This window comes from Trichechus manatus, unplaced genomic scaffold (assembly GCF_000243295.1).
Source record: "Trichechus manatus latirostris isolate Lorelei unplaced genomic scaffold, TriManLat1.0 scaffold00289, whole genome shotgun sequence".
In the NCBI taxonomy this organism is placed as follows: domain Eukaryota; kingdom Metazoa; phylum Chordata; class Mammalia; order Sirenia; family Trichechidae; genus Trichechus; species Trichechus manatus.
In genome coordinates this window covers 729,859-748,933 of record NW_004444225.1, presented here as the reverse complement: position 1 = coordinate 748,933, position 19,075 = coordinate 729,859, and the positions used below count along the sequence as shown (strand labels likewise).

The 19,075-nt window shown below is 38.0% G+C and overlaps 2 protein-coding genes across 2 annotated transcripts in view; one reads left to right on the top strand and one right to left on the bottom strand.

The window, feature by feature from the left end:
- Window positions 1–687: 687 nt before the first annotated feature.
- Window positions 688–1,759, bottom strand: CAPZA3 (capping actin protein of muscle Z-line subunit alpha 3). The gene has a single exon (XM_004390232.2). It carries the CDS (start codon window positions 1,599–1,601, stop codon window positions 702–704), a length of 900 nt encoding a protein of 299 aa, XP_004390289.1. The 5' UTR covers window positions 1,602–1,759; the 3' UTR covers window positions 688–701.
- A 1,846-nt stretch (window positions 1,760–3,605) lies between these two features.
- Window positions 3,606–19,075, top strand: part of PLCZ1 (phospholipase C zeta 1) — a 67,143-nt gene continuing 51,673 nt past the window's right edge. Inside the window, exons 1-2 of the mRNA XM_004390231.2 lie at window positions 3,606–3,734; window positions 17,775–18,006. Coding sequence (XP_004390288.1) covers window positions 17,952–18,006 — 55 coding nt within the window. The 5' untranslated portion in view covers window positions 3,606–3,734; window positions 17,775–17,951. The remainder of the gene's footprint in view (window positions 3,735–17,774; window positions 18,007–19,075) is intronic.

Below are 19,075 nucleotides of genomic sequence, written 5' to 3'. Positions count from 1 at the left end.
TGATAACTTCATAAGAGCTAGATTGTATGTGCTTGGGAGGTCAGGCTTTTCTGGTTTGACTTTTGGAGGATCAGGCTAGTTAGCAGACAAGCCTAGGGATTTGGGAGAAGTTCCAAAATCTTTAGGGGGAGGTGGAAGGGAAGGGGTAGCAGTGGAGCCAAGGTTATTAATAATCCTTCAACTGAGCTTTATTTTTAGATATCTGTTGATTTCACGGGACATCCAAACCTAACGTCACTTGTTGAAATCCACACTCTGGGGTTTGGTCTAGGATTGAATTATGTGGGGTATCATTCGTGAATGGCTTTCATTTGTAACCTTCTCCAATTCCTAAGTATTCAAAGTTAATTCCTATGCACACACAACACACACACACACACACAAATGCACAAAACCACACCTACCCTTAACTTTGGCCATAGCTGTATTTCTGGAGTGCCACATTTTTTAACGTTGCCTTAAATTCTAACAAATGTCTCTGCATTTATCATGGTCACTATCATGAAACACATTTCTGCCACTCTTTCTTGCCTTATGGGTAAATATTCCCTAAGTAAAATTACACGTTACACTTTTCCCTGTTAAATTCGCATTTGCTGGGTCATAGGTATCACCTGGAGCTGTTCAGCTTTAGGAAAGTCAATAGCCATTCCCCAGAAACACAACCAAGCCAGGTCGAGATGACTGCCAGGAGCAATTCTTTATATTATCCAGTTGCATAACACACTTCTTGAATAAATGACGTATCCTAATTTAGGATACATCACCAGGTTCAAGTCAGAGAGTATCCTCTGCCAGTCGATAAGAGTGCGCGTCACTGGGAGATCTCTTCGTAGAATTTTCCTCAGGGCTTCGTTAGATAACTCCTGTAATTCTTCAAAGACTGCAGCTTGAAATTTATTCTCCTGTTCTTCCACCAGCCTAGCAAAATTTAGAGCCAGTTGCGCTTGGTTAACTACTTCCAAGCTTTCTTTCAGGTCCTTGGATATTTTAATATGAAGGTTGACACACCTGAAGTAGTGAGCTTGCACAAAAATTCTTCCTGTTACTTGGGTCAGAAACGGATTTATTTGGAAAATCCATTTAGATTTCCAAAGGCCGTTCCAGTAATCTCCCGATTCGTAGTTGTGATCTTCAATGCACGCTATCAAGAACTCCTTATTTTTCACAGATTTCCTCAACACATTGCAATTTCCATTTGGAAAGTGATCATTCACATACACTTTCAAAGCACACAGAACGACAGTTCTCAGGTATTCTGTTTCATTCCGAATGATACCGTGGCTTTGGATGTCTTTTAACTGATTTTGAAGCAGGTCAAATTTGAAAGAAAGTTTGCTTTGATAGTCAAAAAATCGGTAGTCACCCATTACATTGTGGTGAGACAGGAGTACTGGATTGCCGTCGATACAGAGTGGTACAGAATATTTCTGGCAGTGCTGGTGGCCTGCACACTCACCTTGATGGTGCATAAGTTTCTCATCACGGATAAGCAGACAGAGATCATCAAAGGCGTTTACAAATTCCCCTGGAGGAGCCTGTATTAACAGTCTGCGAATCACTTTTTCTTTCTGTTTCCTATTCAGAACGGTAAGTGACATGTTTGGTGACAGCAGAAGCAAAGCTTCTGAAATAAGGGGTGTTCAAAGGAACGAGAAAACGTTCCATGAGACACCTTTCCCATCAAGGTGTTAAACATTCAAGCTTAAAGTTATTATGCTCACCCATCCAAACAGGCAGTCTGGCAGGCTCTGAGTCCCCTGATGACATCATATAAGAAGCTTTCCCTATGAAGGCTGGAACTTCTGATGATATCACAATGGGTGCTCAAACCGAAAGGAAAAAAAAATGACAGTCACCTGACAGCGTGGGGCCCAGCCAGCCAGCTAAGCATGTTTTGAAGATTTTAAAAGCTAAGCTTCCTGAACAGGCTTCTTCAAAAGTGGTGTGTCTCTGTGTGTTATATCTTGTCAGGTATTGAGAAAAGCAGCCCAGAGTTCCTAGAGAGAGAGTTTGACAGCATTTTGCACCTCCAGGGACCGTAATGGAGTTGATTTGTTCTCAGACCCTCAGAATAGCTGCCCCAAATCCACTGGAAGCACACTGTGATGAAAGGTTTGAGGGGTTTAAGCAAAAAAGTAAAAACAAAATGAGATCAATGGCAGTTCATGGAAAAAAAAATGTCAGATAGCAGGGTGCTGCATCTATAAACATTTTGGATTTGGAGATGGTCCGAACATAAGCAAGGAGCCAGAAAGTGTGAAGGGCGGGGCATTGAGGGTCCACATCTTTTGTACTGGTTCTGTGGGAATTTCGGGTGAGCTAGCTCCAAAGAACAAAGGCAACAAACCACAGTGTGTTCTCTGCTTTCGTCCTAGAAAAGAGGTGGCAGTGGCAACAGCCGATGAGTATCAAGAAAACCCATTCCTGCGAGGGGGCAGATTTAATTATATTTGGAGCCGGTGACAGCATCTAATAGGGAGAGACTTCAAAGAGAGGAAAATCGGCACAACAGGTCATGAAATTATGGAGAACAAATATCCACTCAGAAGTCCTTTCTGTTCCGCTATCCTCTTCATTCTAATTTACCCTCTTGGCTAAATTTTCTTCTCATTCTTTCTGGACAGCTCTAAACTTAAGTCCCTCTCATTTAAGTATAAACTACTTCCTTCCACATCTGTCCCGAGCTTTTCTCAGTTTTCCTAGCTTCCTGTATTTTTTTCTTAGAGAAACATAAGCTTTGCAATATGAAGTCATAGCCATTAAATTTAAGCATTTCTCATTAGCTCTAACAATCTAAAATTGGGTGGATTTTTGAACAATTTTTACCTATACTTTTTATGATTTTTAAAATAGATTATCATATTACTTCATCTCAACCTTCGCCTTTCAAATCGAAGTGTCCCAATTTTTGTAGTTTATCTTAAATGATAAGTAACTGATTATTTTAGTTTTCTTCATCAAACCAAACGTAAACTCGCTGTGATATTGTTAACTCCTTTTTGATGGTACTTAAATTTTTTTTTTTTTTTGGTATATGTATAGCTGGAATGGGACATCTGTCGATGTAATAGCAATAATTTATATTATAGTGATAATAATATATTCTTAATAGTTACTATTTATTGAACATTCAGTAGTAGAAACTATTCAATGACACGTTAAGGACTCATTTAATGCCCCACCTTCTCTAAGAGGAAGTATTGATAGACTCACTTTTCAGTTGTGGGAATTGAAGCTGACAGAACTCAAATGACAGGCGGATTCTGGCATTCTGCTGCCTCTCAATGAGTCCATGTGTTCAGGGAATAGATTGTACTAATGTTTTAATGTATTTCCTGAGTAATAACATTATTTCTCGAATTTTTTTATTCTTTTCCTGTAATGTTTGTTTATTACAGAATGGTAACTGCTTAATTTTGTTTGTCTTAAATATTATTTGTGGTCAAATTATCTTGTCATTTAATTTGTGCACAACATAGAAATCTTTTAAAAACAAAAATAAATACATTAAAAACAATTAAAGAGGGATCAAATATTACTTTAGGCATTTTAAATACTTGATCACTTTTTGTGAGAATTTCCTTAACTTCTTTTTTGTGCTTCATACATGGTTTTTATCAAAGATTCAGGAAGACTTTAGAGGTGGAAGAATTAACCTAGAAAAAACTGTGAAATTACTTGGAAAATTAGATATCCGGTGTGATACTACTCATGTGAAATACATTTTTCAGGTGAGATGATATCTGCCTCCCACTTCCATCCTAGGTGGGACTTAATCCAATATGAGTAAATGTCAGTAGCTACTTGGACTTTGTATGGTTTCTGTAGAAAATACATATGAAAAATGAAATGAAATAAGGGGTGTTCTAAGGAATGAGAAAACATTCCATGAGACACCTTTCCCATCAAGATGTTAAACATTCAAGCTTAAGATTACCATGATCAACCATCAAAACAGGCAGTCTGGCAGGCTCTGAGTCTCCTGATGACATCATATAGAAGCTTTTTTTTAAGAATTAAAGTATTTAATTAAGAATTAAAGTATTTCATCATGCTAAATATATTTGCAATCAATATGGAGATAATTTAACTAGGGGATAGAAATAGTTGTTGATAAAATTTTATTTCACATTTCATGTTTTTTTTATTATGATTTAGGTGAAAGTTTACATAGCAAATTGGTTTCTCATTAAACAGTTAATACACAAATTGTTTTGTGACATTGGTTTCAACCCCACAATGTGTCAACACTCTCCCCTTCTCCACTCTAGTTTCTGTTTCCATTGGTACAGCTTTCCTATCCCTTCCTGCCTTCTGGTCTTTGCTTTTGGGCTGGTGTGTCCATTAGTCTTGTACACATGACTGAACTATGAAGCACATCCCTCATTATGTTACTGTTAGCCCTATACCAAAAAAAAAAAAAACAAACCTGTCGCCGTCAAGTCGATTCTGACTCATAGCCACCCTATACGACAGAGTAGAACTGTCCCATTCGGTTTCCAAGGTGTTCCTGATGGATTCGAACTGCCAACTTTTTGGTCAGCAGCCATAGCTGTTAATCACTATGTCACCAGGATTTCTGTTGGTGCTATAGATCTGTTTAATCTTTGGCTGAAGGGTGAACTCTCAGGAGTGACTTTAGTACTGAGTTAAAAGGGTGTCTGGGGCCATTCTCTTGGGGTTTCTCCAGTCTCTGTCAGACCTACAAGCCTGGTCCTTTCTTTTTTGTGAATTTGAATTTTGTTTTACATTTTTTTCCCACTCTATCAGGGACCCTCTATTGTGGTCCCTGCCAGAGCAGTCGGTGTTGGTAACCAGGCACCATTTAGTTGTTCTGGGCTCAGTCTGGTGGAGGTTGTGACAGTTGTGATCCTTTAGTCCTTTGGACTAATCTTTCCTTGTGTCTTTGGTCTTCTTCATTCTCCTTTGCTCCAGCTAGTATGGGACCAGTAGATGTATCTTAGATGGCTGCTCTCAGGCTTTTAAGATCCCAGTCGCTACTCACTTACAGCTAGATGTAGAATATTTTCTTTATTGACTATGTTATGCCAACTGAGCCAGATGTCCCCTGAGACCATCGTCCCCAGCCCTCAGCCCAGTAGTTCAGTCTCTCAGGGCATTTGGATGTGTCTGTGAAGATTCTATGACTTTGCCCTGGTCAAGTTGTGCTTATTTCCCCAGTATTGTGTACTGTCTTACCCTTCACCCAAGTTGCCATTTATGTTATCTAGTTAGTATTTTTCCCTCACTACTCCCCCACCCCTCGTAACCATTAAAGATGGTTTCTTTCTGTGTGGGAACATTTTCGTGTGTTTTTATAATATTGGTCTCATACAGTATTTGTCCTTTTGTGATTGACTTATTTCACTCAACACAGCGCCCTCCAGATTCATCCATATTGTTAGATGTTTCACAGATTCATCATTGTTCTTCATCATTGCATAGTATTCCATTGTGTGTATATACCATAGTTTATCCATTCATCTGTTGATGGGCATCTAGGTTGTTTCCATTTTTTGCTATTGTGAATAATGCTACAATGAACATGGGTGTGCATATGTCTATTCATGTGATGGCTCTTATTTCTCTAGGATATATTCCTAGGAGTGGAATTGCTGGATCATATGGGATTTCTATTTCTAACTTTTTAAGGAAGTGCAATATTGTTTTCCAAAATGGTTGTACCATTTTGCATTCCCACCAACAATGCATAAGAGTTCCAGTCTCCCTGCAACCTCTCCAATATTTGTTATTTTCTGTTTTTTTTATTCATGCCAGTAACGTTGGTGTGAGATATTTCACTGTAGTTTTGATTTGCATTTCTCTAATGGCTAATGATGGCTAGCATTTCCTCATGTATCTGTTAGCCACCTGAATGTCTTCTTTGGCGAAGTGTCTGTTCATATCCTTTGCCCATTTTTTAATTGTATTGTCTTTTTGTTGTAGATGTGTTGAATTTTCCTATAGCTTTTAGAGATTAGACCTTTGTTGGATATGTCATAGTCAAAAATTTTTTCCCAGTCTGTAGGTTCTCTTTTTACTCTTTTGGTGAAGCCTTTTGATGGGCGTAAGTGTTTAATTTTTAGGAGATCCCATTTATCTAGCTTATCTTCTGGTGTTTATGTATTGTTAATTATAGTTTGTATACTGTTTATGCTGTATATTAGGGCCCCTAGTGTTGACCCTATTTTTAATTCCATGATCTTTACAGTTTCTGATTTTGTATTTAGTTCTTTCATCCATTTTGAAGTACTTTTTGTGTATGCTGTGAGGTATGGGTCCTGCTTCATTTTTTTACAGATGGACATCCAGTTTTGCCAGCACCATTTGTTAAAAAGACTGTCCCCTCCGCCCCCTAATTAATGGACTTTGGGTCTTTGTCAAAAATCAGGTGGCCGTAGGTAGATGAATTTACATCTGAGTTGTTGATTCTGTTCCATTGGTCAATGTGTCTGTCATTGTATCAGTACCAGGCTGTTTTGACTACTGTAGCTGTGTAGTAGTTTCTGAGGTCACGTAGTGCGAGGTCTCCGACTTTGTTCTTTTTCTTCAATAATGCTTTGCTCATCCAGGACCTCTTACCTTTCCATATAAAGTTAATGATTAATTTTTTCATCAAATTAAAAACTGCTGTTGGTATTCAGATCAAGATTGCATTGTATTTTTAGATTGCTTTGGGTAGAATTGATATTTACAGTTGTTAATAAAATTTGAAAGAAAAGCAGTTTATCAGTTTAGAACAAGCTACTGAATGTGTAGGAATATACAGTATATATAGAAATATCCTAGATCACATCAGACCTTGTATAATAAGATCAAAATCATAGAGATGATCACATGGTGAATGGATTGGATGTTAGTGATTTATAGAAGCAATGGGTTAACTTGAGAAAATGCTTCACTCACTCTAAAGGAGAAAATTGTGCCCAAATATCTCTTCATCTAAAGAAGGACTAGTAGGAGGGGAACCTGGCTCAATTCTGTCACTAGAGGACAGAGGGAAGGATCATGAATAAAACAAGAAAACGCCAAATGTCTTAGCTGAGTTTTGAAATAGGAACATGGAACATTTCTTGGGGAATCAGGCAAGAATGCTAGACTGGCCAATCCAAATAGTTAGGAAGAGAGAAATCCTGAATATAATTTTGACTTTTGAGGAATGAGTAGCTGGATTCCTAATCTATGCTGAGGTAGTTACCACCATTACAAACTGTGAAGGATCAGAGATTTTACCCTACTTGCAAGTTGGCAAGTTAGCCCACTATCGTTTCATGGATGCTGACAGAAGACAGGCTCCTGGGTCAGAGACAAAAGACAGTTCCTCAAATCCCAAATCCCAAAGGGTGACTTTAGGAGAGCCAGGTGACACCTGCACACTCAGCAGGTTGTGTTACAGGAGAAGAGCCTCAAGCTTAAGCACTCAGATATTATATGTTGGACGGTAGGCCTGTCTGATCTTTACCCTGGAGGAGAGGGTCCTTATCTTTATTATAGTGGAGGGAGACACTATCTCTCCCAAGGCTGTTGGTTATACAAACTTCCTTGAAAAGATAGTTCTGAAGAGATACAGTTTGTGCCTCTGTTCAGAAGACCTGCAGAAACACAAGAGACCCATGGAGAATTGGCTCCAACAACAATTTCTCTCAAAAAGATTTAGCCACCTAAGTTTACAAATAACCAAGAGAAGGTGGGAAAAAAGGAAAGCTGTATGTCTCAAGAGACTGCAGTAAAAATTTAGAGTTTCAGAGATATTCCTATGAATACAAGCACTGTGCACTACTACAAGCTATCAGAATTTTAATTATTTCATGATAATACTGCATTTGAAGAACATAAATTTTTGTGAAAGACTTACTTGTAGGATTTTTTACCCCCAAAAGCTATTCAAGGAAAAACAGCCATGTGCTTCCTAATTTAATGAAATTTGCACTCAACATAATATAGGGGTAGTAATATATGATATGCTGTAAATATCATTTGGTGATTATCAAGTTTCTTTGAAATTCTCTTCAAGGTAGAGATACTATTTGAAATGCAATTGAGTAAAATACATGCCAGATTTAAATGCATTAGGTAGAATGCTTAAGAATTATAACAAGTACAGAAATTAATTGCAATTTACGATTATTTGGACATGGCCAAGACTGAAGATCTACTTCGTTTAGCAAAATCTTTCAGAGTGGCTATGAAAACAATGTTAATTATAACAATTAGAGTGGCAGAGTTTATTTAGATTACTTCAAAAAGCTCTTTAAAATAAACTCAAGTGCTTTAGAAGTATAATTTACATGTAAGCAAGGTTGATGATCACAATAAACCATTTTTAATATTAAAATAATTCCCCTAGGCCTTATAATGAAGGGCCCTGGTGGCATAATGGTTAAGTGCTTAGCTGCTAACCGAAACGCCGGCGATTTGAACCCACCCAGTGGCTCCTCAGGAGAAAAACTTGATGATCAGCTCCCATAAAGATTACAGCCTAGAAAACCCTACGGGGCAGCTCTGCTCTGTCACGTGGTGTTGCTAGGAGTTGGAATTGACTCAATGTCACCTAACAACAGCCACAGGTCCCATAATAATCGTTGGTTGCCTTAGGCTAAAGTCCTGCATATAGAATATTTAGGGAAGGTGTATTGGCTAACTGAATCTTCTGGGTAGCTGAAGATTAAACTTCTTAAACATCCAGCCCTTTTGTGTCAACTTCCGTTGCTAATCTTTCTACACTTCATCAGTACACTTCTCTGCTGGAGTGAATAAAATGAACAATAATCAACCTTACTTTGATGACCAAAATCTTCCTGTCTCAGGTATATTATTGTCAAGATTGATGGATTTAGAGATTCCTGGCTCTATTAGATCCTAGATGAGTAGTACTTGGCAAGTCAAAAATCTCTCTGATCATATTTTCTTAACCTGCAAAATGGGGATATTAATATAGTTATCTATACTGTTGTTCTGAATGCTAAATAAAATATGTGCAAAAGTACCTCATACCAGTAGGCACTCATAAACTCATTAATTGGAACTGGATCAATCATGATTGTTTAAAATATACAGGGCATTGCTTTACATTTATTAATTTCCTAAGAATCTGGTTTTTCAACGAATCTTTGACATGAATTTATTTCTTTACAAGGTGACTTTTTTTTTTAATAAAATTTCAGTAAGGAACATATAACTTTATGACATTGGCAATATACTCTAAACTTTTTTCTACAAAATTAATTATTGAATCATGGCTTGAGCAGCAGTTCCCTAAGTTGCCTTATCCCTTTATCAAAAAATATTGCTTTTATCATTGTCTTTAATTTGTCATTTAAAATATAAGAAGTATTATGTGTCATTTCAATATCCATGGCTAGTCTTAGATTACATTTTTAATTGTTGGTTGAGTATGAAATAGTATCCTTTTATCTTTTCAAGAATTGATGTTATTACAGGATTTACTTTAAGTCTTCGAATTCTCTGAGCAGCTAACAACTGTTACTAAAGCTACAGTATGTGCAAGGCACACTTTTAGGAACTGTGGGTTGCAAAAATGAAAAAAAGTGTGATCTCTCTCTTATAAGGAGGAAAAGAAACATATAAATTAGTATTTTATAAAAAGGTTTGAGGACTAATGTGTGCCTGACCCAAGCCATGGTACTTTCAATCACCTCATATGCCTGCAAAAACTGTACAATGAATAAGGAAGACCAAAGAAGAATTGATGCATTTGAATTATGGTGTTGATGAAGAATATTGAATATATCATGAACTTCCAGAAGAATGAACAGATCTGTCTCGGAAGGAGTGCAGCCAGAATGCTCCTTAGAAGGGAGAATGGCGAGACTTCGTCTCACATACTTTGGGCATTTCATCAGGAGGAGCCAGTCCCTGGAGAAGGACGTCATGCTTGGTAAAGTAGAAGGTCAGCTAAAAAGAGGAAGACACTCAATGAGATGGATTGACACAGTGGCTGCAACAATGGGCTCAAACACAGCAACAATTGTGAGGATGGCCCAGGACCAGGCAGTGTTTTGTTCTGTTGTGCCTAGGGTCGTTATGAGTCGGAACCAACATAAGAAGGTTATAATAAATTTCATAAATAATACTAACAAGGAATCTGAAGAGACAGAAACTCTGTTTGACTTTTATAGAAGATGTCATGGTGGAGATGTGCTTCTTACTGGGCCTTGAATACGAGCAATATGCATAGAGTTAAGTACAAGGAGTACTTGGGGAATAAAAGGTAATCCACCATGACTGGAGTATAATATGCAAGAAGGGGAGTGGTGAGAAATAGCAGCAAATGTCAATTATGGCCAGATGATGGAGATTTGATTCGTAGGTAGACTATGAAATTAGGTAACCACTGACTTTTTTTAAAAAGATAAATATTAATGTAATTTTAGGATAAATAATCTGACAGCAGTGTAGGATGGATTGGAAGTTAGAAAACAAAGAGAAAAAATAGATTATTCCTATTCTGCCTCTGCTCTACAAACTCACAACCTGGAATCAATTCAGCCCCTTCCTTACATTTTTGCCTAAAAACGCAATGTTTCTGTTTGGCTGCATCTTAAGTTTATGGTTCCTACCTCGGTAGATCCTCCATCATCTGAACTTTTTTAGTCTCCTCTAAAAAATAAAGAGCATCAAATCCTCTTTTAAATGTTATATTCTCTTTTTCTTTTGACAGATAATCTGTCTGAAAGGAGCGTTTACATTTCTCTCTCCACTTTTTCCCATTGCAAATAGATTTTACCTTCTCACCTATCTGGAAAACATTTTTTATGCCTAAAATGCTAAAATCACTGGTTAGCCTCTCTGTACATTTTATTTATCCTCCTTTTCTTAAAATTCTTTCTGTTCTGATTTCTGACATCACTGTCTCCTAGTTCCCCTTTTAAATCCCTGACCATTCTTCTCCATCTGTAATGGTCTCTTCTGCCCTCCTCTTAAAGTTGGGTTCTTTGTTTTCTTTCTTCTTACTTGTAAACTCTTCCTGAGCAATCTTATTGACCCTCAATGGCTTCAACTACTATTTAAATGGGAACAAGTCTCATGTTTTCTGTCCTGAACAACAAAGTCATATAAATACTACCATTTGTTCATCATCTGCCATATTCTAAGCACTGTATTATGATTTTGCATACATTATCTTAACAAACATTGAAGGGACTTATTATTAGCATCTTTTTTACACATAAGAATATTGAGGATAAGAACTTTGATATGCTTTGCTCATATCACATATCACAATGAGAACTCACATCTGGATCTGTCTGACTCCAAAGTTCTTGTGGTGTCTTCTATAACCTGCAGCCCCTACTCCTCCAATAGCCCACTGGCTTTCTCTCCTTGAATACCTCAGAGATACTTCAAATTTAATATGCTTACAATAGAACTTATTTTTTCTCCAAACTATCTGTCCTTCTCTACTTCTTTTCTCGGTAATGGCAACACTGTTCTCTCAGTTACCCAAGCCAGATACCTGAGAGATTCCCAGACTTCTTACCTCACCTCCACATCAAATTGTCTGGCACGTTTTTTAAGGTCTACATCCTTGCTACAAACACTAAGTAGATTCCTCTCTACTCTACTTGCTACTCCATGTGTGGTCCTCAGACCAACATCTTTGGCATCCCCTGGGAGCTTGTTACAAATGCAAAGTTCAGATATAATGAAGCTAACTCTTCATTTTAATAAGTTCCTAGGTGAGTCATATGTACATTAAAGTTCGAAAAGCTCTACAATCTGGTTTTCTTGTCTCTGATTCCAGCCTCTATCTTCTACACAGCTGGCAGAGTGATCTTTCCAAAACAAGAATCTACGTATATATATATATAATTTCTTTCCTTAAAGCCCATCAATGATCAGATTATAACTCCAGCCTTATCTCTTACCACAGCGCCACTGATGTCCTCTCTGTTCACAATCTTCTGTTTCGTACCTTTGTGGCTTTATTCTCTCTGCTTCCAACAACCAGAATGAGCCCATTTCCTCCCCACTTCCAGTCAAACAGAGTCCTGGTGGTGCAGTGGTTAAGAGCTTGGCTGCTAACCAAAATGTCAACAGTTCAAATCTACCAGCTGATCCTTGGAAACTCTATGAGGCGGTTCTACTCTGTCCTAAAGGGTCGCTATGAGTTGCAATTGACTTGATGGCAACAGGTTGGGTTTTGGTTTCTGTCACACATTTCGACTTTGAAGACTCAGCTCCAGGATTACCTTTCCTGTAAAGGCTTTCTTTGACTTTCCAGGAAGAGTTGCCCAACTTGTTTATTGTGTCTGTCCTCTGTAAAGCTTCAGTCACATCACCTAGAACACATTCATGTATGCCTTTTTTTCTCCTCTAGACTATAAGCTCTCAGAGGGCAGTGCTAATGTATTAGCTTTGCATCCTTATTACCCCATGCAGTATTGGGCTTATGTATTTGGTCATTAGGAATAAAGAGAAGAAGAAAAGGGAGAAGACAAAGTTACCAAACAGTTTAAACTAGTGTGTCAGAGTTTGGGAAAAAAGAGGTGGCAAACATATATTTTGGATGCTTTGTTTTCAGTCTAATTTCAGAGACAATCAATGCTACATCATATGTTAAAGGTAAATTCTATGTTTTGATAGATCAGCTTCCTCATGATAACGTTTATTTTAAATAACGTTTCATATCCTTACTAGCAAACTGAATCATGGAAAATGGTGACAACATGAAAAGTTTTAATTCTATTATCTGAAAGTAAACTCTCAGACCGATGATCAATAGAATTATTTTAATATGTTCTTTTATCTTGATTCATTTAAACATATAGTCATTAAACTACTCTAGCATAGGTCCAGTACTAGGCATTGGGAATAAAACAAATAAAATATCTGCCTTCTTGAAATTTATGGTCTTAAGATAAGGTATAAAATACATATTTTTTATTTTTTACCAATATTGAATGAGTTGTTTCGGAAAGTCCTTTGTGCAATGCCTTGCAAAGAATAATCACTCCATGAATTTTTTTTTTTAACCAAGCAAAATGTCTTTAACACTCTTATTTAATATTTTTAAAAGCAGTAGAATGCCTGAGATTTTGCATATTTTCTGTAATATATATTAATTTTTTTTATTTTACCTAAGTCAAAGGAGATATTTAATTATTTATCCACGTTTTATGTAAATACACCTATTTCACCAGAGGCACAAAATGGTTTGAGTGATGGACCACGCTCAGAATACCTTCAGTTGGGTAACTCTGTTAGGTACTGAGGATACAAGAAAGGAATGACAAACACCCTGTCTGAGGCAATTCTAGAAGGGAGCTAGAAAAAGGCTTTCATTACAGCGTAATAAATCCGATGATAGAAGACGGTGGAGAGTCCTACAAGAACTGAGAGGAAAGGGGTATCTCATGTGGCCTAGGGAGGAGTTACAGAGGGACATAAGGAAAGGCTTCTAGGGGAGACGGCACCTTTTCAAGGATTGGTAAAAATGGTGAATTAAGAAGTAGGGTGTTCCAGACCGAAAAAAATGAAACAGAAAAACAAAAAACCTGTACAATAGCAAGAGATAGCCTGGTGTTGATACTGTAACTAACATATTCAGAGCACCAGAAGTGTGGGTCTCAAGGAGGGAAAAGGTCAGATCTGAAACCATAGAGACATCAGTTACATCTTAAAGGATCTTGGATGCTACACAACACGTTTTGGGTTTTGTCTTGAAGACAAAGGAAAAGCACTGGGAATTTAAGAGGAGATTGAAATGATCAGATTTGTATTTTACAGAATTTATTTCTGCTGTTAATACATATAATGGTACATTGATTTTTCTTTCTTCCTACTGCCCCTCGATGTGGTTTTGGAGTTAGTTCAAATCCTGTGCATGACGCGGGGCAATTTACGTAAGATTTTTGAGCTTCAGTTTTCCCTTACAGGGGAGAGGAAGCTAATAATACATAGGTACTCTGCAAACAGTAGCTATTATGTGCCTCAGTACTCTCAGTTCGACTCTTTCTTGCCCGTTGCTTTTCTTCCTCCTGGTTCCCCCACTCATAAATTTCTATTTCTTGGTCATTTCTTGATTAATTTTTAACATTTAATTTGTCTTTGGTTTTTATCAATTATAGCAATTATTTGGACTTGTGAAACTTTGTTTGAACTTTACTTCTCCACTTCTTTCTAGTAGCCTATACCAACTTTGATCTCTTAGGAGAAAAATAAGTTACCAGGGGACACTTCGGCTAAAGCTTATAGCCTGCTTGAAATTAATAAAATTTCCTTTACTCTGGGGATAATGTATATTTCATACTGCTATAGAGTAGGAATGTAATTTTTAATATATACAATTTTATATAAAAAGCCTCTTTTAGGAATTACAGGCACACTTTGATTTTTATTAACTTACATAAGACCTTATGATAAATTAGGAGTGAGACAGAATAAAGTAAAATAATTTAACTTTAAATTCTACAACATCCAGTTCCGTGGACCTCCAAATTTAGAACTTAAAAACGGTAAGTTGAACCATGTTAGTCTGTTAAGATAGTTGATAATATGTATAGATTACTTGAAGCTCCTTGAATAAGACTAAATTTGAGGTGCTATTACTGGTGGTGCAGTGGTTAAGAGCTAGAGCTGCTAACCAAAAGGTCGGTAGTTCAGATCCGCCAGCTGCTCCTTGGAAACCCTACCGGGGCGGTTCTGCTCTGTCCTAGAGGGTCGCTATGAGTCGGAACCGACTTGACGGCAGCGGGTTTTTTTTGTTGTTGTCGCTGTTATTATTGTTCAAGGAGCCCTGATGGCGCAGTGGTTAAAGTGATCGGCTGCTAATCAAAAAAAGTCAGCAGTTTGAACCCACCAGCAGCTCCACAGGGGAAAGATGTGGCAGTCTGTTTCCGTAAAGATTTACAGCCTTGGAAACCCTTCGGGGCAGCTCTGCTTTTCCTATAGGTTCGCTATGAGTCGGAATTGACTCATCGGCAGTGGGTTTGCTTTGGTTTTGGTTTATTATTGTTTAATCAGCTCTAGAGATCCACATTCTGATTTGGGAACCACAGATGTCAGCTTTTTCCCAAGCTTATCTCCATCTCATTCCTATTGGGACTTCATTCCTGTCACCGCATCTTCAAATCACTGTGTCTGCATAGATTAGCGTTCCTCTTTCAACTGTCCTGGTGCTCTCCGTATTTGGTTCCCAGCTCAGACTGCTTCTAGGACTCCTATATGCACTACCTGTCTCTCTGCGTTGCAGACAGTCTGTGCCTCAAACTTCCGTAAGACTGCCAGGAATGAGACACATACACTCACTGGCATCAGCCATTCTGTGGGTGCTACTCTGGTGATCGAGCTGGGTGATAGAGCTGGACACATGAGACACTTACACAGTGTTGGCAAAATGAAAGCCATTATTATTATTTTTAGCAAGCAAACAGTAAACTATAACAATGGGTTCCCACAGGGGAAACGATTACCCTTCCCCAAATTACTCATGTCCATTCTTATGCTGCCGGGCAGGCCTGCCATTGTTCAGGTCAGATACTGTGTTCTCATCACCGCTGCCTCCAGCTGTCACCACACTTCTCTGGGGGGCCTCCATGGCTCCCGAAGCTTCTGCTCTGCCGCTGGGCCTCACTGGCCTCTGCTGCCAGCTCCCACCTCGCTACCCAAGCCTGCGGAGCTCTCTTGCCTCCATGCTACCTGGGCCCCTACTGCCTGGTTGAGGGGAGGGAGGCCTGCAGCTCCTGTACTGGGCACACTCAGGCCTCTCTCGCCCTGTTCAAGCAAGTGTTATGGCTCTTTAAGCTCTGCTGGCAAGTCTCCTGCCCAGAGGCATCTTGCTCACCCTGCTGTAGGAAAACCCCTGCACAGGATCCCCCTAGGCAAACCCTGTGCTGGGTATACTCAGGCCTCTGCCCTACAGAGGCAAGTACTACAGCTTTTTTAGCTCCACTGGCAAGCCTCTTGCCCGAAGGTGCTCAGCTCTAGCTCTGCCCACTGCTGCTGTATCTTACTGTCTGGCACTGTCTTCAGTGTTACAGCTTTCTCTTCTGGGTCTAGGAGGTTCTCAGCACAGAAACCTTGGGCCCAAAGGAAGAACTCAGATCCAGACTCTTCTAGATGGTAGTGATGTTCCCCTTAACCTCTGTGGGATTAGGCCTTACCTGATTACCTGAGCCTACTTCTTGTCAATTTCAAGGCTTGGCCCTCCCACCAGGACCACGAACTGACCAATCCCCTTGGTGGGCCACAGTCACTCAATCTGCATCATAATTGACCATTCCCTTTCAAGACTGTGTCCCAACCAATCATTTGTGGGTGTCACAAGACCATGACTAGAAAGGCCCTATAAAAGCAATTTACTGCCCACAATCGCTCATACCAAACTCTCCAGACTTTTCCTGATGAAATGAAGAAATTCTTTCTAGCATGCTTGTTTACTGTTGAACTGTAGGATTTCTACAATGATGGATAGTTTATAGGCAAAATTGTCAAAAGACAAAACACTAGGCTAGATGTGTGAGGGAAACAGGCATAGATGAGACATAAAAATGCATTTGTATCTACAACTACCATTTATTGTGTATCTCTAATCCTCACAGTAGCCTAAGGACATAGGTAGTGCTATCCGCATTTTACAGGTGAAGAATATGGAGGTCAGAGAGTTATATGTCCAAAGTCCCACATGTATTGGAGCTTGGAATATAGCTTGGAATATAATGTCAGATCTGCGTCTCTACAAATTCTGTCAGCTTTTCACCACAACACAATGCCTTTTCAACACATACTCTCTGTATTCAAGCTATTTATAGCATAGCAGAATAGGTAAGATGTAAACAAATAGCTTTCTTGCAATTAAATCTCCCTCTAAACTGTACTTCCTACTCCCAGTTTTTTTAGTTTGTCTGTGATACTATAATTTCAACAGTTGTTCTAACTCTTCCCTACTCCAGGCATTCTTGATTTCTCTCCTTCATGCTTCTGAATTTTTAATTAGTGATGGGCCCTTCTGGCTTCTCCCTTCATAACTTCACTAACATCTCTTCTTTACTTTCTACCTGAACTAGACCCTCTTCTCCTCACTGCTGGATTGTATCTTCTCTGCTCTTTTGTCTACAGTTCTCCATGTCTTCAAATTGGCAATGCACAACTAATCATATTGAGCTTCTGCTTTTGCTAGTCATTTTCTTTCTCAGGACCTCTGTCATTTTAAATAACTGGACCCAGCCTTCTTTCTTGTCTCTTGTCTCATAAAGTCAAATATGAATTTTACACTACATCCAGATGAATCCAATCTTTCTTATTGGAACTTATCTTTTTTGTCCCTGCCCCAAATCCACCAATGATAACTCAGATCTCATTTCATCCAGGTGTTCCTTAACTATTCCAGCCTCTGCAGCTTAAAGTGATCTTTAATTCCTCTAATAGTGTGTCTGAATTTGGTTCAGGCCCCACACTGCCTACCATGGGCTTATACACTGCCTGGCATGGCAATACGAGGGTAGGGAAATAGAGTAGAATTAAAAAAATGAGATGTGTGATGGAAAGACAACCCCTCATCTTCTCTCATACCCTCTTCCACTCCTGCTAAGGCCACTGGGTTTTAAGTGGTGGTGATCTATTTGCCCTTGCCCAACTCTGGTATCACTTCACATAGTTTTACATATTCTTTCTGAAATAAGAATGCAATGTAGGTTTTACCTTTGTTTTAGTATAATTTTCTTTATATATTACCTGAATGCTCTAACTTATTAATTTTGGGCATTTTTTATATTCACGATGTGAGCCCACCAGTCATTTTTTTTTAGTAGGATCATGACAGGCAGAAGCAAGGAAAAATCACCATAGAAGAATTTAGAGCAATCTATCGAATTATTGCACACAGAGAAGAAGTTATTGAGATTTTCAACACATATTCTCCAAACCGGAAAATTCTTTTTGAAACAAATCTGGTTGATTTTCTAAGGCAAGAGCAGTATGTCATCGAGATGACTAAAACTATTGCTTATGAGATCATTCAAAGATATGAACCCATTGAAGAAGGTATGCTTGCATTTCAAAGTTTTATCAGAATAGTTATGTGCAAAGTATCATTTTTTGTGAATTAAGGTTATCAAATTTAATTTTTGGATGGGTCAAATTTCTTAAAAATATCAAATAGGTGAGGTTTTATTTTTGTAGTTTACAGATTGTATATATACCTTTTAGAAAGCTACATTATGTAACCATGGCATTCTTTCCTATTGTATTGTGCAGCTCCTTTCTTTGACTGCTTTTGCATATTTATCAAGTGTTCAGAAATGAGCTCAGGCTTCAAAGCAGGATTAGAACCCATTTACACGTGCTTTAATAGAAGAAAGTGTCTTGATCTCATGGAAAGGATTGAAGCCAAGTTATAGGCAGTCTTCCATTTTTATGCATTATGTTATTGAAAATACATATGTAAATTAAATGTAATAAATGAAAACAATTAATAGGAAAGACAATGCTACAAATAATTAATTTCTCCTCAGTTTATAGATGTAATTGTCTACAATATTTTATAAGTATTTAAGAATTTTTGCCTTTCTTTCATTTGTGGACACCCCATTGCTTGGTTTAAATTTAAAAGACCATTTAGACTAATGATCTGTTATACAACTTTTTACCTTTGTCCCATCTTTTACTGAATAGAAACTTCTCATATTTTTCATTTTGCTTATTTTAAATAAAGTAATAAAGACATAATACAATTAAATCGTCACATAACTGCACAAAAAACATTGTTAAATCACAATGTTTAACAACACTGAAATTAACAGAAGGAATAATACAAAATATTTCATTAACAAGTGAGGTTTATGGCTGTCAAAGTTTAACCTATGATAATATGGGTTCTAACAGAATCAAACTTATTCTTTCGTTTAATCATGCATTTATAATTCACTCAAATATTTATTTGTGACACTTAAGTACTGTTCTAGAGGCTGGGAAATATAGTGAAGGCAAGGAAGACCAGGTCTTATATTCTTAATGGGGGTTAGAGGGAGATAGACAGTAAGTAATTAAACACATAAAGAGATAATTTCAGACAGTGCTAACTGTTGTGAGAAAAAATAAAATAAAACAGAGA

What these genes read in the sequence shown, in the direction of transcription:
- CAPZA3 (XM_004390232.2), bottom strand. Translation starts at nt 1,601, where the DNA reads ATGTCACTTACCGTTCTGAATAGGAAACAGAAAGAAAAAGTGATTCGC.